General features: G+C 39.9%; 1 protein-coding gene across 1 annotated transcript in view; it reads right to left on the minus strand.

The window, feature by feature from the left end:
- The window catches only part of PLD5 (phospholipase D family member 5), a 483,143-nt gene that overhangs the window by 185,644 nt on the left and 271,576 nt on the right, over positions 1-25,923 (minus strand). The window contains 1 exon segment of the mRNA XM_007462627.1: positions 9,050-9,218. Coding sequence (XP_007462689.1) covers positions 9,050-9,218 — 169 coding nt within the window.

Consider the following 25,923-nt stretch of genomic DNA (forward strand, 5'->3'; position numbering starts at 1 on the left):
ATGATAAAGTAAATTCCTGTATGGAATTTGAAAGTAAATGTCTTGCACTAGAAAAACAAAAATCAAATGAAAACAGCAACTATCTTTTATGAGCTCCATTATTTGCTGTTTCACAATCTAATCAAATTTACAAAGCAATCAAATGAGACATGCATTTTTTTTTTTTTTTTTTGCAGTACGCGGGCCTCTCACTGCTGTGGCCTCTCCCGTTGCGGAGCACAGGCTCCGGACGCGCAGGCTCAGCGGCCATGGCTCACGGGCCCAGCCGCTCCGCGGCATGTGGGATCTTCCCAGACCGGGGCACGAACCCGTGTGCCCTGCATCGCCAGGCGGACTCTCAACCACTGCGCCACCAGGGAAGCCCGAGACATGCATTATTAAATCCATTTTATAGATGAGGGAATTGATGATCAGAGGGATTATGACATTTGCCCAGTGTGACCACAACTACTAAACTGCTGGTCATGTCAAATGTGGTTGATGCCAAACCTATGGTCTTTCCGCTGTAGCAAATGCCTCCTAGATAGTTTGCCTTTTCCATAAAACCAAACTTTGAGAACTGAAAATAAAAAAAATAATGGATTCTAAACTGAGCCAAATAGCAACAGAGCATTAGTATGTATCTTAATTATGTTCTAATTAATTTATACATGTTTTATTTTTCCCTATAACTCCATAAAAGCACAAAATAGACTATAGGAAGTTTGCCATAATATAGTAAAAATGTATTCAAGTCCTCAGATCTACATCAAAACAAAGGATGAAATGTGCATTTTCCATGTTGTATTATAATATCCTACCTTCTCTGGCTGTCTCACTCTAACCTACTAATTACAATATACCACCTCTTAATTACAACAGGTTGGAAGAATTTCAGTTATTTAAAGGACCCCTCTCCACCAACTATGCTCATCTCCTTTCAGGCAAAAAGCAGGAACTATTGTGATTTTATTTTTCCTAGATTACAAAATAGTAATAAAGAAAAGAAATTCTAATTAAATATTATGATGAGGCTGCAACATTTTTGGATACTTTTATCAGACTTTTACATGGAAACGACATTGTCAAAAGTAGGATTCTCCCGGGTTCCAGAAATACCCCTGTGTTGTAGAGTAGATGCTGACTGTTTGCAAGATGAATGTGTGTAAAGTCTACTTCAGTAGACTTGGAGAGGGAATGGAACAGCAGGGATGGGAAAGAAAGGAAGAGTGGGCTCAGAAGGGCATTGAACATGGAGAATCAATAAGATGGTGGAGACTGGGAATGAGAAGTACTGGAGTGTGTGGAGTCCTAGCTGACTCCACCAGACTGCAGGCTCCCTGAGGATGGCTAAGAGATATTACAGGTCAAAGTATGAAGTGACAGTAATAGAAAATGTTAACAATATCATTTATGAACAAATCATGAAGATAGCTATGAAACAAACATCACAAGGAAAGGGTTTATAGTTGGGTGAAACAAAATCTCTCTTCTGTTGCTTAGCCTACATTGATAGTCAGTTAGGAAGAATATTGTTAGGAAGGAATGAGTGGGCTACAAGACAGGGCCTGGAGACCTGAGTCACACATGGATGCAGCTGCCTAATCAAGGGATGGCAGGATGCATCCCACCAAACTGAGATCACTGAGTGCTGCCTGGCCTTAGGGGGTTTCAACTTAAACAAAAACAAGGAGCAAAACACCAACCAATTGACCAAAAAACAAAAATCAGAAGTGGCTGTAGATTGGATAAGATCACATTACTTCCTGCGCATTCAAGATTCAAGATGTCAGTTGTCCAGAGGGATATATGTGTATGCATGTATATATGTATACATAGATAGACAGATGGGTGAGAGCAAGACACTGTGTGTGTGTGTGTGTGTGTGTGTGTAAAAATTTGTAATAAATAAAAGTTAGAATTCCATATATGATGATAATTTTCCTAATCCTTCTTATCTACCCAGAATCTCACATTTGTAGAAATTATATTCCTCTTTTAATTTTACATGGTAATCATCTTGGATTCTAGTGTAAAGTACCCAGTAAGAACTCATTATTTGTTACTACAATTAAACTGACTTGAACTAAAGTTGCAGTGTGCACCTAAATAAGTAAATGTGAATGATAACATTCATGAATTTAACAATAAACACTTATATAGGCACTAAATGGTCAAAGATTGTTCTATACCCTTTACATATATTAACTAATTTAATCTACACAACAACCTATGAGGTAGATTCTGTTATCACCTTGATTTTGCTGATGAGAAAACTGAGGCACAGAGAGTTTAGCGTCTAGCTCAAAGTCACACAGCTAATAAGTAGATAAAAAGAAATATAAACTATACTCCTGACTCATTTCTATAGTCTGTCTACCACTGACAGTCTGCCTACCACTTACTGTGTAGAGACAGGATCCTGGCTTATGCTTTCCAAAATAACCTCTTGGATCATTGAACTTTCAAACATGCTAGTTACTAAATTGAACAAATACTGTTCAATTTTAAAAATCCTAATTTTTCAAAATTAAACAATTGTGATGTATCATCAACTGGTAATCATGGCTCACTGCAGACCAGTAACTAATTGATTTCATATAAATACATCTCTTTAAGATTCAGTTGTTGTAGCTCATTAATTATTTTATTTGGTTTCTTCCAGTGAACTCATAGAGAATAGGACTTTTTTGCTCAATGAATTAGGTAGGTCTACTAAGAAGCCTTTGTCAAATCATATTTCCTGGCTTTTCCTAAAGAGTCTTGATTTCATAAATCTCCATCATTTTATCCCATAAATTAGCAATCAAGTTGTCCTAGAAATTCAATGTTTCAGGGCCTAAACTCATCATTCAGACAGAAAGAAACAAAACCCTTAGCCCAACCATGTCTTTTGATTAAATATGAAAATATAATTTCCATGGAACTGTAGACCTCACTAGCCCTAAACATGACTGTGATCCAGAGCAAGATCACTGCCCAGTTTCTTTCAGCACAGAAGGAAACAACCACAAAAAGATTAACAACACCCAGGGCAAAGTAGGAAAAACAAGATGAGTTTTACAGGGTGGGAATTAAAATAGCGACCCTTTGGCAGCACAGATTAAAAGTGCATTTTTAATGAATGTGTCTATTTCCAGGCAAATGAAAAAAAAATGTAGGCATTCATCATCCTATTAATAATGACCATAGCTCACTCTTACAAAATGGCATCCAGGGAGGACACAGACATCCAGAGAACACACAGATGTCATGTGCCATGTTTAGTTGTGTCCCTTTTCTGCTGAGCTGGGGCCTGCCTGCCACTGGCTATACCATTCCTTGGTGTATTTTGCTTACAGCTGCATTACGATAAGTAAATGGGCTGCTTTTCAGTTATAATTCCTACTTATTTATTTACCATTTATGGCTTCCGTTTAGGACTTTTCAGGCTCTGTTGGTTTAGAAGTCTGTTAGAAGAGTCCTGTTTGACTATTGTGCCTCTCAAAATAAAAATATTTTCTTTTAAAAATATATTAATGGAAAATAAGCTGTGAACCTGAGCCAATTTTCTGAAACATCTTTTAAAAATTTTAATTAGCTCACTTGAGTAATTACGGTGTGAATTTCTTTTTCTTAGCATTCTTTTTTCTGTGTGCAATAAATCAATCAATGACTATATCCCAATATTCATGAGGGCTTGGTAAAAATAAAATATACTCAAAGGTCCAAAGATTAGCCATCCAAAATCTGAAAGGTTGGGTAAAGTCTTTAATTTCCTATTTCCATTTGAAAGATAAAATCAGGTAAAATTTAAATCAAATAGCCTTTCAGCCAGTGCCTTCCTCGGTAGAAATGGTAAAACTTGATGGCCTGGAGAGAATAGGATATGGATCTTTAAAGTGTACCTGAAGAGAAAAAGCTGTCAGCAAGGACCTGCTTTCTTCTTTCCATTCCTGATCTCTGTACAATTACCCCTATGGTGTGGTGAGAGGGCAGGAAGGAGTGAGCCAGGCTCTTGAAAAATAACCTCTAAAAGCCCAAGACATGTGGTATTTAGACAAGTTCTTCTGGGCCATTGAATCCTAAGTCCTTTTGCAAACACTGCTCTAGGGCTTGAGGGTCAGGTGAGGGGAGATGGGAAATGGAGCAAACCAGGCACCAAGCACTCTACTCCACACGCTTGTTCTTTCTTTAAAGACTACACTCCATGCCTGGTATTCAACTAGTGGCAGTCACTTGGCCACCAGTGGACCAGAGGAAGAAGAGAAAGGTTACTGTCTTGTTGAAGTTGCAACCCTCCAAACTCCGCTGTCAACCTCCCCCCTCCCTCCTGCTCACCACTCCTTCCAGGATATGGTACTCAGGGCCAAGAGCAGACAGGAGTAGGGAGAGCTGTTCACGAGAGATGGGTCTCACATCCTGCTTGAATCCGTTTAATTTCCTAAGCAGGTAAAGCCCCTCTATGCTTCATGTCTGCTAATGCGGCTCTCTCCTTGCAAAGAGGCAAAGTGAAATTAGCTCAAAACTCTGAAGCAAACCAACTGGTGTTAAACTGTAAAGGAGCCTGGTGCTGTTAGGGGAATGAGAGGCAGCAAAAAGCCATCGCTGGTGGGCGCAGAATGACTCTACCGGAAGATATCAGTTCACACTGGGGTCTCCTCCTAAAGGACTGCTGGGTGAGTTCAGTAATAGCCAGGTTTACTGACAGCAAATTGAAAAGTTCCATTTCTTGGCAGTAGGCCAGCTGTTAGAAAGTGACTTGAATTAAGTTAAGTGTTACCTTCTTTCTGCATGGGTAACATCTATCTTAATTCACTCTAAAGCCATGCAATTGGCAAATACTTTTTCCCTGACCAAACTCTAGCCAGGATCCTCTGAGTCTACTTCTCTACCAGCCCTCAACCTTGGCCTATAAAGACTGTAGCCTCTCAACACAAATCATTTCATGCACCCTGCTCTGCCCTACCTCTGTCTCTCCTCCCCCATTAAAAGGCTTGAACAAACACTAACATGGTTTCTAACAGCTCAAGGCCACATCTCTAGGATGACCTTAGCCCCCATTAAAGTGCCTGCCTAAGAAAGCTCAAGACTGCCAAAGAATAGGCTGTTCAGCCAACACCTGAAGATAGGCCCCTGTCTCCCAGCCTATGTGGGAGGGTAGGAGCCCAACTTGGAAAAGCACCAGCTAGCAATCCCAGATGGGGTTCACACATGGACCAACCCTCTTTCCATTTTTTACAAATTTCTACTTCCCTGACCCTGTTCAGGCCCCTGTCACACCCTTCCATCTCCCTCATTCTTCCTATAAAGTACCTGGGCATCTCTGTACAAATCTAAGTTGAGTTCCCTTCACCTGGACCTCTTCCCTACTGCAACAGTATTACTGATTAAAATCTGTCCTGACCACTTTAACTAGCATCCAGCTTTGTTTATCTTTCCATTCAACAAATATTTACTACTCAACAAATATTTACTACTCAACAAATATTTATTGAACACCTAGTATGCATCAAGCATCATGCTAGGCACTGTTAGGCAAAACAGACCTAGAGCCTCATACATCCATTTCACCACTGCCTGTGAGCAGTACTGAATACTGACCATGATGTGACTTCAGGAACCGTGATGCAGAAAGGCTGTGCCATTCTCTGATGACCCATCTTCTCCCAGAGCCTGAACACCAGGAGGGTTTGCTGGGCTCATAGAGCAAGAGGTCAGAATGGTTTGGTTCAGCTCTTTTCAAAGGTTTGTGAGTATACAAACCACCTGGGAATTTGGCTGCCAACAATTCCTCCCATTCCTGTACATGTATGTTCCTCCTGGAGTCTCTTGCCCCTCCAGTGATTGTGGCCTGGCCATGTGACTTTGTCAGACTAACAGAATGTAGCAAAGTAAAGTTCTGGGAGCCCAGGAATTAAGAGGTCTTGTAGTTTTCATTTTCACTCTCCTGGGATCCAGCTGCCTTATAAAAACCTTGGGTTAGATTACTGAATGATGAGTGCCCACATGCAGAGAATGAGACGTGTCCACAGCCTCAGGCAGTCCAGCTTCAGCTACCCTCCCACCTACACACAACTGCATAAGTAATCCCAGTCAGCACTACTGAAGCAAAAGAACTGTCAACCAAGTCACAGAATCATAGGAAATAATAATGAATACGTTTTGGAGTTGTTTGTTATACCACAATAAAAAATTAAATAGAAACTACTGTTGCAAAAACTTAAAGCATGTGGCATTGTCTCTGGGACTTGGTGGTGGTAGGGGCTGGAATCTCATTCTGTTACTCAAGGCTGGAAGAACAGTGAAGGAATTGCTTTTGAGGCCTTGAGGAAGTAATGGTAGAAAGTTTGGCAACGCTACTGCCTGCTGTAAAGTAGGAGATATATAATATGACTAGTGGATTTAGAGATCTGGCTAAGGAGACTGTTCAGGCAGATTATCAATCAAAGTTTTGGTGGTATATGATAAGAAGAAACTATTTCATTTTCATGCAGAATTTTGAAAGAAATGTAGAAAATCTAGGACAGTCTCTCAATTGAGCAAAACATTCTCAAAATGAGAAATGGCCCTCAGGGTAAAGATGAAATCAAAGCTGTGGCTGTACGATTCCATGTTGAGACCTCTGAAGGATTAAAAGCGATGGTGGTGGTGGGGTGCCTCTCAAAAGGGCTCCTGGAAAAGTCAAGGGTGAGGTTCCGAAGCATCTTGAGTCACAGTCCAAAGTAGAAAAAGACCACCTGTGAGTTATTTGTGGTGCGGCCTTTTGCTAATAGAGTGGATTATAACTGGATACATAGAAAGTCTACAGAAGTTTTTAAGGGGTTTTTCCATTTTGGACTAAAAAAGGACAGAGATGGTTTAACATGAAAAGAGGTCTCTGGGGCCTCAGATTTCTACTGGTAGAAAGCCAATCAAGAAAATAAGTCTGAAGCAAGCACAGGTTATTTCTTATGAAAAAGAAAGAAAAACACAGAGGGTGGAGCAAAGAGTTTCTGAGAACGGCAGATTAGGAAAGCACCCCCAGGAAGCAGAACTAGATCCCAGTCTAGAGACATTCCCTGTTCACCAAGTTCGGAAAACTGGTGATGTGTGCCAGGTTGGCTTTTAAAACTGCTGTGGGTTCAATGACTAATTTGTGCTCTCTACTTCCCCCTTCTGAACAGAAGTATCTATCGTAGTTGTCTCATCTCTATTTTGCCATTGTATGTTGGGAGTGTGCATTGGGGGGCATGTATCTTGTCTTTTTAGTTCACAGGTTTCCAAATCAAGAGAAGCCCTCATGAGGAGTCCTATTCAGATCCTGTCCTGATGCAGATGAAGAGATCCTAGACTTTGAGCCTTTGCTGTAATGGGATACAAGTTTTGGGGGATGAGGAGTGCATTTTGTATGTGGGAGAGACAGATGGATTGCTGTGGCCAGAGTGCACTGTGGTATATAATTTCCAAAGATGCCTGCCAACAATTCTCCACATTCCCATATGGATGCTACCCCTCTCATCTTGGATTTGTGACTTGCTTTGACCAATAGAATAGGGTGGAAGCAACTGGGATTCTAGAGCTCAGGTCTTAAGAGGCCTCACAGTTTCTGCTTTTGCCCTTTTAGGATATAACCACAGGTAAAGAATTCAAGCTGCTTTACTGAATGATGATAGATACATACAGAGAGAGAGAAGTCCAGCCAGCTGCTAGACATTCCAGCCATCTGAGGTAAGATGCTCATATGTGAGGAGACATCTTGCACCCTCCAGCCCCAGGTAGGCCACCTAAGCCAACACTATTTAGATCAGAGACAAGTTCTCTGACAAACGCTGTCCAGAATCATGAATAAATAAATAATTGTTATTTTTATAAACCACTAAGTTTTGGGATGATAAATGCTGCAATAAGTACCTGAAGCACCTGCTTCAGCAGAGGTAGAACAGTGCAGAACATAATTAGTAAAATTATCCAATTCTTCTTTAGTATAGCCTTTATGGGATTTTTGTTTATTTGTACCTATTTTCTAATATCTTTTGACTTTAAAGTAGTATAATTGAAGCAAATCAAAGCACCAATGAGGTAATGATTATAGGCTTAATGCCAACACATTTTGTATACAAACAGACAAAATTAATTTTATCCTTGACCCCCCCCATAGGACATTTAAGTATAGGGCAATGGTCATATACTTGATAGCTCAGTGCTATCATGGTTGTACCAACATAAAGAAAAACATGCTAAAGATTACCAGGATCGGGGGGGTGGGGGCAGCCAAAAATAAATAAATAAATTTATTTAAAAAAAATATTGTTACCGGGTGTCTGGTCCTAAACATGGAGCAATTTAAACACCTATGTGAATGGCCTGGGGGTGGGGGTGGGGGTGGGGGTGGGGGTGGGGGGGTGATGAATTGGGCGATTGGGATTGACATGTATACACTGATGTGTATAAAATTGATGACTAATAAGAACCTGCTGTATAAAAAAATAAATAAAATTCAAAAAAAAAACAAAGGTTACCAGGATCATTTTCTTGTCTCCAGGACATTTCATTCAGAAATCATTCAGATCATTTAGTCAGTTTTCTAAAGGCTGTTCTTATAACTAGTAAATTTCTTTTTCCTCTTCACTCAAATATGACAGAGTCAAGAATATACAGCTATAGTGGGAAGTGTGACTCCACTATTTAAAAAGTTGGCTCTGAGCCACAAAGACAAATTAGGACACCAATTAACCAATTAAATGTCTCAGCAAGCAGTTACGGAATTGAAACTGTAAACATGCAGGTTGTGCAAAGCAGAATTCTGGGGTATGCCATCAATGGACACCACAAGACACCTCTGAAGTTGTCCGATACAGCAGAGCTGCATAGAGAGCCTCTTGTTTGCAAAGATGAGATGTGATTTTGCCCTTGAAATCACTGCATTCTAGTAGAAGCTGAGCAACCTACGATTAACAATGGCACACACATACAAATGTAATAATGGACATGAACTATGGGTATAGATAGACTGAAAAAATGAGCTTGAACTTGAGGAGTGGAAGCAAGAATATTGAGTATAAAATGCACATAAGTAAAACTGTCACACACATTAGAGGATGCAGCTTACCTGACATGCTGATGGATGACTGTGGTTGAGATCCCAATGGGAAGATACTATGTCAACAGACTTTTTGGCCATGCTGAGTAAATTCATCCAGCCTTGGAAAAGTGATAAGTGAAATGGTGCATTTTCTGAATAGGTAAGGCCTTCAGGAATATTTTCCACCAGGGCAATTCTTAGAAAAGATTTTGAAAAACAAACAAACAAAATCTAGTCAAATTTGAAGCCACAGATCTTTACACATGCATACAGAGACATCTGAAAAATACTCTTTACTCTTTCTGAATGTATATGTTCCTCATAATTTACATTTTTCAACAAAGGCATTTAACATTTCCCCTATGCTAATCTACTGTGTTCTGAGAGTTTATGTTCAATTTCTCCTCAGTTAGCACTCATATTTCAGAAAATCATGGTATATGTCCCTAATGTCCAGTGCTAAACTAGCCTTGAGAAAAAGCCCAGAGCTTCCTACACAAGCATCTTCCTCTAGTAATATCTCCAGTTTCTAGTACAATGTTGGACATCTTTTAGAACTAGTTTAGAAACTAAAATATTATTAGTTTTATTACTACTAGAAAATAAAAATAGTAAATGCTATTACTATTGCTTAAAACCTCTGTTAGTGCTTCCCAGCCTAAGGCATAAAATGATGCTAAGAAGGAAATTTAAAACTGGCCTGTTGGGCTTCCCTGGTGGCGCAGTGGTTGAGAGTCTGCCTGCCAATGCAGGGGACGTGGGTTCGTGCCCTGGTCCGGGAAGATCCCACATGCCGCGGAGCGGCTGGGCCCGTGAGCCATGGCCACTGAGCCTGTGCGTCCGGAGCCTGTGCTCCGCAACAGGAGAGGCCACAGCAGTGAGAGGGCCGCGTACCACAAAAAAATAAGTAATAATAAATAAATAAATAAATAAAACCCGGCCTGTTGCAGGGCTTTATTAAAGTTGGAGATAGGGAATATATAAAATAATAGTAATAACCAAGCCCTAAATAAACTACAGTCAGCAATATCCTAATAAATGTGTCTTTTCTTTTTATACTTCCTTATTTGTTGACAACATATACACTGTGGCTTGCGTTGGTGCTGCAGCTAAGGCTGTGTGGTTTTCACTTCTGAGTTAGCCAGGTGACACATAACATTTTAGTTTTTTAAATTTATTTTTATTTTTATTTTTAAAATCTTATTATTTATTTATTTATTTTTATTTTATTTTATTATTATTTTTTAAAATCTGAATACCATGGGGCATCCTTGAAAGGTCACTGGCATGGAAGTTCAATATCTTAGTTCCGTGACGAGGGAACGAACCTGGGCCCTCAGCAGTGAAAGCTCAGAGTCTTAACCACTAGACTACCAGGAAATTCCCTGACTTTTCTTTTTATGAATTTATTTATTTATTTATTTTTGGATGTGTTGGGTGTTTGTTGCTGCATGTGGGCTTTCTCTAGTTGTGACGAGAGGGGGCTACTCTTTGTTGTGGTGCGCAGGCTTCTCATTGTGGTGGCTTCTCTTGTTGCAAAGCACGGACTCTAGGCACGTGGGCTTCAGTAGTTGTGGCACATGGGCTCAGTAATTGTGGTCACGGGCTCCAGACCATAGGCTCAGTAGTTGTGGCGCACGGGCTTAGTTGTTCCGCGGCATGTGGGATCTTCTGGACCAGGGCTCGAACCTGTGTCCCCTGCATTGGCAGGAGGATTTTTAATCACCGTGCCACCAGGGAAGTCCCGATAACATTTCAATAAAGGAATAAACAGGGTTTTTTTCCAGTTTAAGAAATGTAAATTCTCCTGCAACTCTTGACAGGAAACTCCAAACTCTTATGAAGACAGGGTTAGGGTAAGGGTGTAAGCTCTTCTAGAACAGAGATCTTTTTATTCAAAGCTATGCATACCTAGTGCTGGATACATAATTAGGGCTCAAGAAATACTTATAGAATGAATTTCAACTTCTAATACAGAATCCAGAACTTCTCACTAAAACTGTTAACTGTTTATTTTAATGAGACTTGTTCCATTTAGCCAATTTTAGAAACAAAAACAATACTCTTAGTAATATGTTTGTGTATTTGATGAATATCATAGCCAAAATGGGGTTGGGTATATGTCTTAGAGACATTCACAATTTTAGGGTCCAATCATCCAACAACTACCCACAGCTGAATTAAATCTTGTTGAGACCTTATGAGCACAGGACAAGCAAGTCATTTACTGTACATAACACAGAAATGACTATGATAAAACTCCCTAGTCTTCTGGAATTTATAATCTAGTGAAAGAGCCAGTCTCATATGTAATGATTTAAATAGGAGGTAGGCTCTAAGAAATGGCAAAACAAGAGTAAGAATTAATTAGATGGATGAGGCACCATCTAAAGTACCACTGGAACATGAGCAGTGAGGAAAAAATAATTAGGTTGGGAGCATCTGGAACTGGAGAAAATGGGACTTGAAATGAGTCTTCAAAGATATAATTTTTATGGGTCAGCTGGAAGAGAAAGATATTCTAGGTGTATTTGGATACTTGAGAGTTGGTTGGCCAAGGGAAGTGTGAGGTAAGAGAGTTATGGCAGGGGCTTGCCATGGTGGAGAAGACTGGCAGTATCTGTAGGGACCACACTGTAGAGGCTGTGAACGAGGAAGAGAAGTTTGGACTTAATTTTGATGCTTTTGAGAGCAACCAAGTACATTTTAGGGGTCTAACTCTGACAGCACACATGTATACTACTGGAAGGGAGATGACAATCAGTAGAGGGTAGAGGGTCCATTAAAACTGACGAGCAACACGGGAAAGGGGTGAGCATTGAGAGAGATTATCAAGGGGAAAAAAAGAAGAGAAAACGAGCCCAAAGCCTAATGTGGGGGGAATGCTTACATTTTTCTGGTTGGTAGAGTGTGAAACGGATGAGAAGATTCACAAGGGACCAAAAGAGAAGCAGGAAGACAAGAGAGGTCCAGGAGAATGCAGTGTTTGGGAAACCAAGGAGAGAGAGGGTCAAAAAGGTGGAAAGAGGGATTTTTTTCTTTTTCTTTGCGGTACGCGGGCCTCTCACCACTGTGGCCTCTCCTGTCGCGGAGCCTTGGACGTGCAGGCTCAGCGGCCATGGCTCACGGGCCCAGCCGCTCCGCAGCATGTGGGATCCTCCCGGACTGGGGTACGAACCCGCATCCCCTGCATCGGCAGGCGGACTCTCAACCACTGTGCCACCAGGGAAGCCTGGGAATTTTTTTTATCTACTTCAAAACCTTTGAAGGCAACAGACAGAGGTTGAAGTTGGATATTTTAATTCTATCCACACTTAAAGTCCAATTATCTATGCAAATAGAAGGTAGACATAGCGTGAAGAAATGATCCCAAGTAATCAGCAGTTTTAGCCTCCACTATGACTAAGGAATATGTTTAAAAATCAAACAAAAAAAGAATCCGAGCAAACAAAACAAAAATAGAACATCATGTAACAAATAGAACTAACTAGTTTCAATTTTACTTCAATATAAAAGCCATGCTGAGAAAGACAAAGAATCAAAAAGCCCAGATAAACCAAACATACAAAATAAAGGATATAGAGTAATTGTACAGTTGTAGGTGGCTCTGCACCACCCCTTTCTTCACACCACCTACATGGTTTCTGATAGGCATACAATAAGGATTCCCGATTTCTTTTAGAAATTTTAGACAAGATATTCTTAACCTTGGATCCATGAATAGAATTTAGGGGGACCTATGAGCTTGATCTTTATTTTCCCTCATTTCTAACTGAAATTTAACATTCCTTTCAGTTATGGACATAGGCAAAAAATGACAGGAATATTAAAAGAACCTGTGATTCTGTCACCATTTAGAAAATTTACTAACATCGATCCACCCATTCCTGAGGGCCAATCCCGGCTGGGACAACATTTTATCAGCCAGTCTGACCCTGATATTAGGTGGAAACTCTGAAAGTTACAATTAGGCCCACAAACCCCGATGCCCCAACTCCTAGAGGTGACCTTTGGGGTATTTGATAATTGAGATCCAGCTGAGAAGGAGAATACCCGATGTGAAAACACTCAGGCCAGGGCTCAAGTTAAACTGAGGGCCATAGCTGTCAGCCATGCCTTGCAACCTCAGGACAAACCAAGGGGGCCAAGGAAGTTTAACCAACCCCCTGGAGGTAAAACGAGCAAGGGGAAATGCTTCAAATGCAAGTCAACCGGCCAGTGGGCCCCAAAATGCCAAAAATAACCCCTTGGTCCATGCCCAGTCTGCAAACAGGTCATTGGAAGTGGGACTGTCCCCAGTCCCGAAGGGGAAGGGGGGCTCCTGCTCCTAAGATGGCCATGGATGACTGAGGTGGCCTGGGCATTCTGGCAGCTTCCCCTTCACGAGATGTCCATCTCCTTCGAGGAGCCCTGGGTGGTCCTTGACTTGGCAGGTAAGAAAACCAGTTTTTTAATTGATACGGGGGCCACTTACTCTGCCCTGATCTCTCACACTGTGCCTCTTTTCTCCAAAAGCTGTACTGTGACTGGTGTCAAAGGAAAGCCTCACACCTGTTTCTTCATTGGCCTCTCACTTGTCAATTTGAACAGCATTTGATCTCACACACCTTTTTAGCTGTGCCTTGAGTGTCCTAACCCACTACTTGGAAGAGACTTTCTGGGCTCCTTCAGAGTCATATTATGATTAGGAGGACCCGAGCAGCCCCTTTTCTTGATTCTGACTAAGACAAATCAGCTGGAAGAACAAGGGCCTATTCCCAGTCATATTCTACACACAGTTAACCTTCCTTAATTTCCTTGGGACAAAGGAATCCCTGGGAGGCTATAAATGCCCAACCTGTAAAAACTAGCCTTAAGCCAGAAGTCACATCCTAACACGAGACAGTACCCTATAAAGTTGGAAGCAAGAAAGGTTTGCAACTGCGCGTAGATAATTTCTTAAAACATGGCCTGTCAGTATCCATGAAATGCCACTATTCTGCCAGTTGTTAAGCCAAATGGGGAATACTGTTGCAAGACCTTAGAGCTGTAAATGATGCAGTAGTCCCTATACATCCACTTGTGACCAATCTTTATAATATATTAGTCCAGATCCCTGAAGATGCCAAATGGTTTACTGTGCTTGACACAAGGATGCCTTCTTTTGCATCCGAGTTCATCCCTCATCTCAGTATCTGTTTGCCTTTGAGTGGACGAACCCCCACTCGGGCCAAATGCAACAATATACCTGGACAGTATTGCCTCAGGGGTTTCAGGACAGCCCATACTTTTTCTTCCAGGCCCTAGGAAAGGAACTAAGGGAAATATACCTAAAATAAGGGGCCATTCTACAGTATGTAGATGACATAATATGTAGCCCCACCATGGAGACCTCAGATCAGAATACCATTAAAGTCCTTAATTTCCTTGGGACCTAGGGCTATAGGATCTCCCAGAAAAAAAGTACAAATCTCAAAGCAACAAGTTAAATATCTGGGATATATTATAGATCCTGGAAGAAGAAAGTTATCTCCAGATAGAAAAGAGGCTACATTAGGCCTAAGCTATGGGCACCAAAAGGAAAATTCTCAAATTACCCAAGGGAACAACAGGACAGATGGAGAGGCAAAGAAAAGAGCCCTGAGGCCCGTACCAGGTAGAAACCAACATTGAGAAAATTTGACAACAAGCCACTTGGCTTCAGCAGACAATTAACCACCAATCCTCACTATCAAATATGGGCAGGGGAACTGAAAGCTGGTTCTCTAGTGTGTTCTCTTGAATCCCATAAGGTATAAAAGACTTTCTGGCAGGAGGCTGTCATTTTCTTATAACCCTTTTCTTTACGGTCATACTGATCTATGCCATATTTCGTCTAGTACTCCATTGTCTTCCCTACTGTTGTAAACCTGTGACTAAGACTTTTTGGTCCAAGGAGACCTGGGACCAACAGGTCCAGACCTTCCATTCTAAGAATAGAGAAAATTATTAAACTTTAACTCTGAGATTAACAAAATATACATCCAAGCAGAATGGCTTCTTGGCAGGGGCAACATTGCCCCCCGTCTGGTCAACAGTTAAGGAAACCCTCCCAAAGTTAACCTGGTTCTTTCCCTTTCTAGGCACTTTAATGGCTATTGTTCTTCTCCTTTTTAGCCCTTGTTGGTTTAACCTTTTGATTAAGTTTGTGTCTTTTATGCTCCAACAGTTTAAAGGCTCATGATGACTCAAGGAATTCAACCCTTTCCAGCAGAGAGTGGCCCAGGTCCCTACAGGTCCTTGGGACGGTCAGCGAGGGACTTCTACACCTCTGGGGTCAGCTAGGGTCTGCGGCCCCTGTCCAGCAGGAAGAAGTTTCAGAAGAAAAGACTTCTGGCCCTTGACCCCTTAAGAATAAGGGTGCAGAGTCTCTTAGGGGGGAATGAGACAGGCTGGGACTTGGGACCATTTGCTGCAGTACTGCAATGCTTGTATCTGGACACACCTCTCCTTGAGCAACAAAATACAAATAAACTATATGGGACTAAAAATAACTGTGTTCATGTGCAGTTGGGGCAAATTCTGGACAGAAGATACAATGAGACCAAAAAACCTAACTGCCACTTCTGAAGAGCCTGGAACAGAGCAAAAACAGGGTGTTGGGAGCAAAAGCAGGGTACTGAGCATGCCCCCTGCACTCAACACCACCAGAGGGGTGGGCAAAACACCTAAGCCACCCCTCTGGCCTGACGCCTGGACACACCCCTAGCCTCACCCCATATAAGGAACAGGCTCGTCCCCCACTCAGCAAGCAAGTGAGCAAGGGAAGCTGTTGCCTGTTCTTGCTTCCCACTGCTGCAGCAGGGACCCAATAAAGCCTTGCCTGAAAAAAAAAGAATTTTCATACCAGGGTACGATAACTATTGCTGATATCTCCAAGTATTTATCACTACTTTGAAATTATGGTAGTCATCAGATCTTGTTACTTCATGAATAAGTAGAGCAGAATATACATTACTATATCACAAATTTGTTTTTTTATATTTTTGATAACTTTATTTCAACATTACTGGTTTTCTTTGCAATCCTATGTATTTCAATTTATGCGTTTAAAACATTATTCAAGGAAGGAGTCCACTGGCTTCATCAGACTGCTAATAGGGCCTGTGGCACAAAAAAGTTAAGAAGTACTCATCAGATGGATAATATATCTATTCCTTTTTTTTCTACTTCACACGCATTCTTATAAGATTTTTTTCCATTATTGAAGCCTTAAAGGAGGTAAGATTATCAAGAGAGATTTTCAAGAGAAGAGAACTGGGTTGAAGCCTAATATGGAAAATATCTAATCACTTTTGGTTGGTAGAGAAAGTGGGGCAGGTAAAGAAGACAGAAGAAAGTACTGGAAAGATTGGAAGAGTGAAATTCCCTGGAAGCCAAAGAAGACCAATTTTATCATTATTTGGTTTTTTACCAAACAGAAAAGTAAATTAGGAATTTATACTAAAAACAGAGACACCACCAAAGGTCTGGAGACCACACCTATGTTTGGTAATGAATTCTGGGGAAAACCTGCTCACCTCCTCACTTTCCTCCTTTCTTATTTTACCTGGAGATCTTGATTGCTCCTTTTGTAACACAATGCTTGTTTCCTATGCCCTGCTAAAAAAGGCCTTTAGAAATCAGTCTTGAAATGACTTATTTCTGTGACCTATCATTTTATTTCCTTTAACAAGCAACAGCTAGCTACACTGCAGAGGCCTGATCTAATTAGCATACATGCAGAGCTCATTTACATGGATAGCAGGCCCTTGTTATACTCTTCTTTCTCAAGCAAGGAAAAAAGTAGGCAGAACTCATTAAAATTCACCTTTGGGCAAATTTCTGGAATGCCTGCATGCCTTTTTTCAGTTTTGTTTTTTCTTTTGGATCCAAGATCCAATCAATATTTACTTGTTGCACTTAGTTGTCATATCTAGGAGAGTTCCCCAGCCTATTCCTGTTTTATTTGCTTACCAAGATGTCAACAATTCAGAAGAGCCCAGGTCAGTTGCTTTGCTAAATACTCCTGGATTTGATTTGCTTGGTTGTTGTTTCATAATTAGATTTAGGATAAGTATTTTTGGTAGGAAGAGTACATAGGTAATGTGTCCTTCAAAGTGCATCATATGAGGTGTCACATGATAGTGGGTTGTCCCACTACTGGTGATGTTAAGTTTGGTCACTTGGTTAAGGGGGTATGTCAGATTTTTCAATTGAGCAGGACATTCCTTCCCTCTATAATTAACAAATGATCTGTGCAGACGTATTTTCAGATGGCATGAATATTCCTTAACGTTTCACTCACTGATTTGGCTTCTATCTATTTATGATTCTTAACTGAATCTATTTTTATTATACTTATAATTTTCTATCATTTCTTTTGTATGTGTTCATTGGTAATATTTTGTAAGGAAAATCTTTTTCTTCTCTCATTATAACTTTTAACATTTTTTAAGATATTATTTTATCAGTATGGATTTTTTTTTTTATTTCAAAATGTTATCATCTACTTTGTGATGCCCAAATTGTTGCATACATTGCCAGTGGAGGCCCCTAAAAGTTGTCTCCTGTGTCCTTTTGATATGTCTTTCAGTTTTTGAATACTTTCTTATTTTTTGTCACCGGATGTTTCAACTACATTAACTTCTAAATGAACTTTCAAAGACAACTGCAGAGAACATGATGGCAAGTTTGAGTTGACAACAGCAGATCCCTGTTTGTATAAATCTAGAAAGTTCAGACTAAAGCCTCATTAATTCCTGGTCTATAATTGTATTAAGTGAAGAACAACTATGCTTTTCTTTATGGAGAGAGGCAGTATAGCAGTAGAAATATTATTATTGTAGCTAGGATCCTTTCTTTGTATATTAAAGTTTAAAAGTACTTTCACAGGTAATAGACACATCATTGTCACCAAGAAACATAGTGAAATAGGCATGATCTCAATTTTGGAGGCAAAGAGAGCAAGGCTCCCAGTGGTTAGGTGTCATCCAGATGGACAGAGTGCTACAGAGCAGGGATTTAAATTCAGGTTTGTCTGAGCTCATGTGCATTTCACAACACTAGGTTAGGTCCTGGTCTTATCTGAGAAGGTTCTCCACATAATTTGGGTCTATGGAGGGAACAGGTAGAGTGATGCTGAAGAGCAGAAGCTGCTGCTAGAGGGAAGGTCAGCTTGGATTGAGATCTGAACTTTGGAGAAGAGGGGAGGGTGCTCCTCACTCTACTCTCCACTCTGTCCATGTCAGCAAGGACATCTACAGTGACAGAAAGACACACTTGTCCTTGCCTCAATACTTCCTGATACTGGCCTATAAAGGAAGAAACCATCAGAGGAGAAAGGAGCCCAGAGAGGATGAAGACGAAAGAAGTAAGAAAAAGGTACAACTCGATGCATCTACCTTTTTGATATTTTACCAATATAAAACGTGAACAAAGAAGTAGGAGTTCATGGATGAAAAGACCATGACACTGTCCTCAAAGAGCTAAAACACACTAAGCCAGATGACTGAAAACAAATGGCTAAAATGCAAAAGGTCTAATGGAAAAACATCTGCATTCAAGGTGGTTATTACCCTCTGACATCTGGCAAAATAGTAATTACACTATTACCATTAATACTTTAACTGAACAATATTTATTGAGTGCTTATTTTGTGTTAGGCACTATGTTAAGAAGATTCACTGACTACGTTAATTAATGTTTACAAGAATTCGTAGAAGCAGGTGCTATAACTATTCCCATTTTAGGGATGAGGAAACTGAGACATAAAGGAGTTTAAGTAATGTGTCCAAGCGCTAGTGACTGATTGAGCCCAGATTGAAGCCTGGGTAGTATGACTGCAGACTATATCCTCTTAACCACTATGCTCCACTGTCACTTCCAATTTTCAAAGCAAAAAACACAGGCAGAGGTACAAAATGCAATTTTCTTCCCATATTCTCAATGTATCTTTGATAAATCAGGTGCATAAATACCCTGGGGGATATCCATGACAGTAAATGCTAGAGTCCCTTTCTGTTAGGATTTATTCTCTTACCGTCAGGTTTTCATTTGTGTGTTTTGTGTGGTTTTGTTTTTTTCCGTTTGCTTGTTTGTTATTTTACAAAACAAAATCAACTTCAACCATAATTTTAAAAAAATTTTATTTTATATGGGAGTATAGTTGATGTTAATATGATGTTAATTTCAGGGGTACAGCAAAATGATTCACTTACACATATACATATATCTATTCTTTTTCAAATTCTTTTCCATTTAGGATATTACAGAATATTGAGCAGAGTTCCCTGTGCTATACAGTAGGCCCTTGTTGGTTACCTACTTTAAATACAGTACTGTAAATATGTTAATCCCAACCTCCTAATGTACCCCTCCCCCCCAACTTTTCCCTTTGGTAACCATAAGTTTGTTTTCTAAGCCTGTCAGTCTGTTTCTCTTCTGTAAATAGGTTCATTTATATCATTTTTTTAGATCCCACATATAAACAAAATAAGATATTTATCTTTCTCTGACTTACTTCACTTGGTATGATAATCTCTAGGCCCATCCATGCTGCTGCAAATGGCATTGTTTCATTCTTTTTTATGTCTGAGTAATATTCCATTGTATATATGTACCACATCTTCTTTATCAATTCCTCTGTTGATGGACATTTAGGTTGCTTCCATGTCCTGGCCACTGTAAATAGTGATGCAATGAACACTGGGGTGAATGCATCTTTTTGAATTATGATGTTCTGTGGATATATGCCCAGGAGTGGGATGGCTAGATCATATGGTAGCTATATTTTTAGTTTTTTAAGGAACTTCCATACTGTTCTCCATAGTGGCTGTACCAATTTACATTCCCATGAACAGTGTAGGAGGGTTCCATATTCTCTATACCCTCTCCAGCAATGATGGTTTGTAGATTTTTTTTTTTTTTTGTGGTACATGGGCCTCTCACTGTTGTGGCCTCTCCCATTACGGAGCATAGGCTCAGGACACGCAGGCTCAGTGGCTATGGCTCACGAGCCCAGCCGCTCCAGGGCATGTGGGATCCTCCCGGACCGGGGCACGAGCCCGTGTCCCCTGCACTGGCAGGCGGACTCTCAACCACTGCGCCACCAGGGAAGCCCATAGATTTTTTGATGATGGCCATTCTGACCAGTGTGAGGTGATACCTCAGTGTAGATTTGATATGAATTTCTCTAGTAATTAGTGATGTTGAGCATCTCTTTGTGTGCTTTTTGGCCAGCTGTATGTCTTCTTTGGAGAAATGTCTATTTAGATCTTCTGCACATTTTTTGATTGGGTTGTTTGGGTTTTGTTTGTTATTGAGCTGCATGAAGTCTTTGTATGTTTTGGAGGTTAATCCCTTGTTGGTTGCTTTGTTTGCAAATATTTTCTCCTATTCTGAGGGTTGCCTTTTAATTCTTTTAACGGTTTCCATTGCTATGCAAAAGATTTTAAGCTTACTTAGGTCCCATTTGTTTAGTTTTGTTTTTATCTTCATTACTAAAGGAGGTGGGTTAAAAAAGATGATTTATGTCAGAGTGTTCTGCCTATGTTTTCCTCTAAGAGTTTTATAGTATCTGGCCTTATATTTAGATCTTTAATCCATTTTGAGTTTATTTTTGTGTATGGTGTTAGAGAATGTTCTAATTTCATTCTTTTACACGTACCTGTTCAGTCTTCCCATCACCACTTATTGAAGAGACTGTCTTTTCTCCATTGCATATTCTTGCCTCCTTTGTCATTGATTAGGTGACCATAGATGTGTGGGTTTATCTCTGAACTTTTTATCCTGTTTCACTGATCTATATTTCTGTTTTTGTGCCAGTACCACACTGTTTTGATTACTGTAGTTCTGTAGTATAGTTCAAAGTCAGGGAGTATGATTCCTCCACCACCATTTTACTTTCTCAAGATTGCTTTGGCTATTTGGGGTTTTTTGTGTCTCCATACAAATTTTAAAAAATTGGGGCTTCCCTGGTGGTACAGCAGTTAAGAATCCGCCTGCCAATGCAGGGGACACAGATTTGAACCCTGGTCCAGGAAGATGCCACATGCCATGCAGCAAATAAGCCCGTGTGCCACAACTACTGAGCCTGTGCTCCAGAGCCCATGCGCAGGAACTACTGAGCCCCCACGCCACAACTACTTAAGCACGTCTGCCTAGAGCCCACGCTCCATGATGAGAGAAGCCACTGCAATGAGAAGCCCGCGCAGTACAATGAAGAGTAGTCCCCACTCACTGCAACTAGAGAAAGCCCATGCACAACAACGAAAACCTAACGCAGCTAAAAATAAAATAAATAAATTAATTTTTTTTTTGTTCTAGTTCTGTGAACAATGCCACTGGTAATTGGAGAGGGATTGCATTGAATCTGTACATTGCCTTGGATAGTATAGACATTTTCAAAATATTGATTCTTCCAATCTAAGAACATGGTATAGGTTTCCATTTGCTTGTGTCATCTTCGATTTTCTTTCATCAGCATCTGATAGTTTTCAGAGGTAAAGGACTTTTTCCTCCTCAGGTAGATTTTTTTTTTTTTTTTAACCTCCTGACACTTGACACTTTTTATCTCCACTGACCACTCCCCCTTCCCTGAAGTTGAATTCTTTTTTTAAAATTTTGAATTTTATTTTTTTTATACAGTAGGTTTTTATTAGTCATGAATTTTATACACATCAGTGTATACATGTCAATCCCAATCACCCAATTCATCACACCACCATCGCCAACCCCCTGCAGGTTTCTCCCCTTGGTGTCCATACATTTGTTCTCTACAACTGTGTCTCAACTTCTGCCCTGCAAACGGGTTCATCTGTTCCATTTTTCTAGGTTCCACATACATGCATCAATATACGATATTTGTTTTTCTCTTTCTGACTTACTTCACTCTGTATGACAGACAGTCTCTAGATCCGTCCACGTCTTAACAAATGACCCAATTTTGTTCCTTTTTATGGCTGAGTAATATTCCATTGTATATATGTACCACATCTTCTTGATCCATTCATCTGTCGTTGGGCATTTAGGTTGCTTCCATGACCTGGCTATTGTAAACAGTGCTGCAATGAACACTGGGGTGCATGTGTCTTTTTGAATTATGGTTTTTTCTGGGTATATGCCCAGTAGTGGGATTGCTGGGTCATATGGTAATTCTAATTTTAGCTTTTCAAAGAACCTCCATACTGTTCTCCATAGTGGCTGTATCAATTTACATTCCCACCAACAGTGCAAGAGGGTTCCCTTTTCTCCACACCCTCTCCAGCATTTGTTGTTTGTAGATTTTCTGATGATGCCCATTCTAACTGGTGTGAGGTGATACCTCATTATAGTTTTGATTTGCATTTTTCTAATAGTGATGTTGAGCAGCTTTTCATGCACTTCTTGGACATCAGTATGTCTTCTTTGGAGAAATGTCTATTTAGGTCTTCTGCCCATTTTTGGATTGGGTTGTTTGTTTCTTTACTATTGAGCTGCACGAGCTGTTTATATATTTTGAAGATTAATCCCTTGTCCCTTGATTTGTTTGCAAATATTTTCTCCCATTCTGAGGGTTGTCTTTTTGTCTTGTTTATGGTTTCCTTTGCTGTGCAAAAGCTTTGAAGTTTCATTAGATCCCATTTGTTTATTTTCGTTTTTATTTCCATTACTATAGGAGGTGGATCAAAAAAGATCTTACTATGATTTTTGTCAAAGAGTGTTCTTCCTATGTTTTCCTCTAAGAGTTTTATAGTGTCAGGTCTTACACTTAGGTCTCGAATCCATTTTGAGTTTATTTTTGTGTATGGTGTTAGGCAGTGTTCTAATTTCATTCTTTTACATGTAGCTTTCCAGTTTTACCAGCACCACTTATTGAACAGACTGTCTTTTCTCCATTGTATATCCTTGCCTCCTTTGTCATAGATTAGTTGACCATAGGTGTGTGGGTTTATCTCTGGGCTTTCTATCTTGTTCCATTGATCTATGTTTCTGTTTTTGTGCCAGTACCATACTGTCTTGATTACTATTGCTTTGTAGTATAGTCTGCAGTCAGGAAGTTCTCATTCTTCCAGCTCTGTTATTTTCCCTCAAGAATGCTTTGGCTATTTGGGGTTTTTGTGTCTCCATACAAATTTTAAGACTACTTACTTTGTGTCTTTTGGTTGGAAAATTTAATCCATCCCGTTTAAGGTAATTATCCATATGTATTTTCCTATGACCATTTTCTTCAGTTGTTTTGGGTTTGTTTTTGTAGGTCCTTTTCTTCTCTTGTGTTTCTCACTTAGAGAAGTTCCTTTAACATTTGTTGTAGAGCTGGTTTGGTGTTGCTGAATTTTCCTAGCTTTTGTTTGTCTATAAAGCTTTTGATTTCTCCATCAAATTGGAATGAGATCCTTGCCGGGTAGAGTAATCTTGGCTGTAGGTTCTTCCCTTTCATCACTTTACATATATCATGCCATTCCCTTCTGGCCTGTAGAGTTTCTGCTGAGAAATCAGCTGTTAACCTTATGGGAGTTCTGTTGTATGTTATTTGTCATTTTTCCCTTGTTGCTTTCAATAATTCTTCTTTGTCTTTATTTTTTGCCAATTTGATTACTATGTATCTCAGCATGTTCCTCCTTGGGTTTATCCTGTATGGGACTCTCTGCACTTCCTGGACTTGGGTGGCTATTTCCTCTCCCATTTTAGGGAAGTTTTCAACTATAATCTCTTCAAATATTTTCTCAGGTCCTTTCTCTCTCTCTTCTCCTTCTGGGACCCCTATAATGCAGATGTTGTTGCATTTAATGTTGTCCCAGAGGTCTCTTAGGCTGTCTTCACTTCTTTTCTTTCGTTTTTCTTTATTCTGTTCCACAGCAGTGAATTCCACCATTCTGTCTTCCAGGTCACTTATCCGTTCTTCTGCCTCAGTTATTCTGCTATTGATTCCTTGTAGTTATTTATCATTTCAGTTACTGCATTGTTAATCTCTGTTTGGCTGTTCTTTAATTCTTCTAGGTCTTTTTTAAACATTTCTTGCATGTGCTCGATCTTTGCCTCCATTGTTTTTCCGAGGTCCTGGATCATCTTCACTTTCATTTTTCTGAATTCTTTTTCTGGAAGGTTGCCTATCTCCACTTCATTTAGTTGTTTTTCTTGGGTTTTATCTTGTTCCTTCATCTGGTACATAGCCCTCTGCCTTTTCATCTTGTGTATCTTTCTGTGAATGTGGTTTTTGTTCCACAGGCTGCAGGACTGTAGTTCTACTTGCTTCTGCTCTCTGCCCTCTGGTGGATGAGGGAATCTAAGTGGCTTGTGCAAGTTTTCTGATGGGAGGGACTGGTGGTGGGTAGAGCCCTTAGGTAGATTTATTCCTAGGTTTTTTTTTTTTTTTTTAGTGGTAGGAGGGCCTCTCACTGTTGTGGCCTCTCCCATTGTGGAGCACAGGCTCCGTGGCCATGGCTCACTAGCCTAGCCACTCTGTGGCATGTGGGATCTTCCCTGACCGGAGCATGAGCCCGTGACCGCTGCATCGGCAGGCAGACTCTCAACCACTGAGCCACCAGGGAAGCCCTATTCCTAGGTTTTTTATTCTTTTTGATGTGATTTTAAATGGGATTGTTTCCTTAATTTCTCTTTCTAATCTTTCGCTGTTAGTGTATAGAAATGCAACAGAGTTTTGCGTATTGACTTTGTAACCTGAAACTTTACCAAATTCATTGATGAGCTCTAATAGTTTCTGGTAGCATTTTTGGGAGTTTCTATGTCTAGTATCATGTCATCTGCAAACAGTGACAGTTTTACTTGTTTTCAAATTTGGAATTCCTTTTTTTCTTCTATGATTGCTGTGGCTAGGATTTCTAAAACTATGTTGAATAAAAGTGGTGAGAGTGGATAACATTGTCTTGTTACTGATCTCAGAGAAAATGCTTTGAGTTTTCCACAGTTGAGTATGATGCTAGCTGTAGGTTTGTCATATATGGCCTTTATTATGTTGATATATGTATGTTCCCTCTATGCCCTCTTTCTGAAGAGCCTTTATTATAAATGGGTTTTGAATTTTGTCAAAAGCTTTTTTTCTGCATCTATTGAGATGATCATATGGTTTTTATTCTTCATTTTGTTAATGTGATGTATCACACTGATTGATTTGCTGAAATTGAAAACTCCTTGCATCCCTGAGATATGATCATGGTGTATGATCCTTTTGATGTATTGTTGGACTTGGTTTTCTAGTATTTTGTTGAGGATTTTTGCATCTTTGCTTATCAGTGATATTGGCCTGTAATTTTCTTTTTTTGTGGTATCTTTGACTGGTTTTGGTATCAGGGTGATGGTGGCCTTATATAATTAGTTTGAGAGTGTTCCTTCCTTTGTAATTTTTTAGAATAGTTTCAGAAGGATAGGTGTTAACTCTTCTTTAACTGTTTGATAGAATTCCCCTGTGAAGCCATCTGGTCCTGGACTTTGGTTTGTTGGGAGTATTTTAATCACAGATTCAATTTTATTTCTTGTAATTGGTTTGTTCATATTTTCTATTTCTTCCTGGTTCAGTCTTGGGAGATTGTACCCTTGTAAGAATTTGTCCATTTCTTCCAGGTTGTCCATTTTATTGACGTTGCTTATTGTAGTCTCTTGCGATCCTTTGTATTTCTGTGGTGTCCACTGTAACTTCTTCATTTCTAATTTTATTGATATGAGCCCTCTCCCTTTTTTTTCTTGATGAGTCTGGCTAAAGATTTATCAATTTTATTAACGTTTCAAAGAACCAGCTTTCAGTTTCATTTATCTTTTCTATTTTTTTCTTCATCTCTATTTCATTTATTTCTGCTCTGATCTTTATGATTTCTTTCCTTCTACTAACTTTGGGTTTTGTTTGTTCTTCCTCTAGCTGCTTTAGGTGTAAGTTTTGACTGTTTATTTGATATCTTTTTGTTTCCTGA

Source organism: Lipotes vexillifer, unplaced genomic scaffold (assembly GCF_000442215.2).
Source record: "Lipotes vexillifer unplaced genomic scaffold, Lipotes_vexillifer_v1.1 scaffold104, whole genome shotgun sequence".
Classification (NCBI taxonomy): Eukaryota; Metazoa; Chordata; class Mammalia; order Artiodactyla; family Lipotidae; genus Lipotes; species Lipotes vexillifer.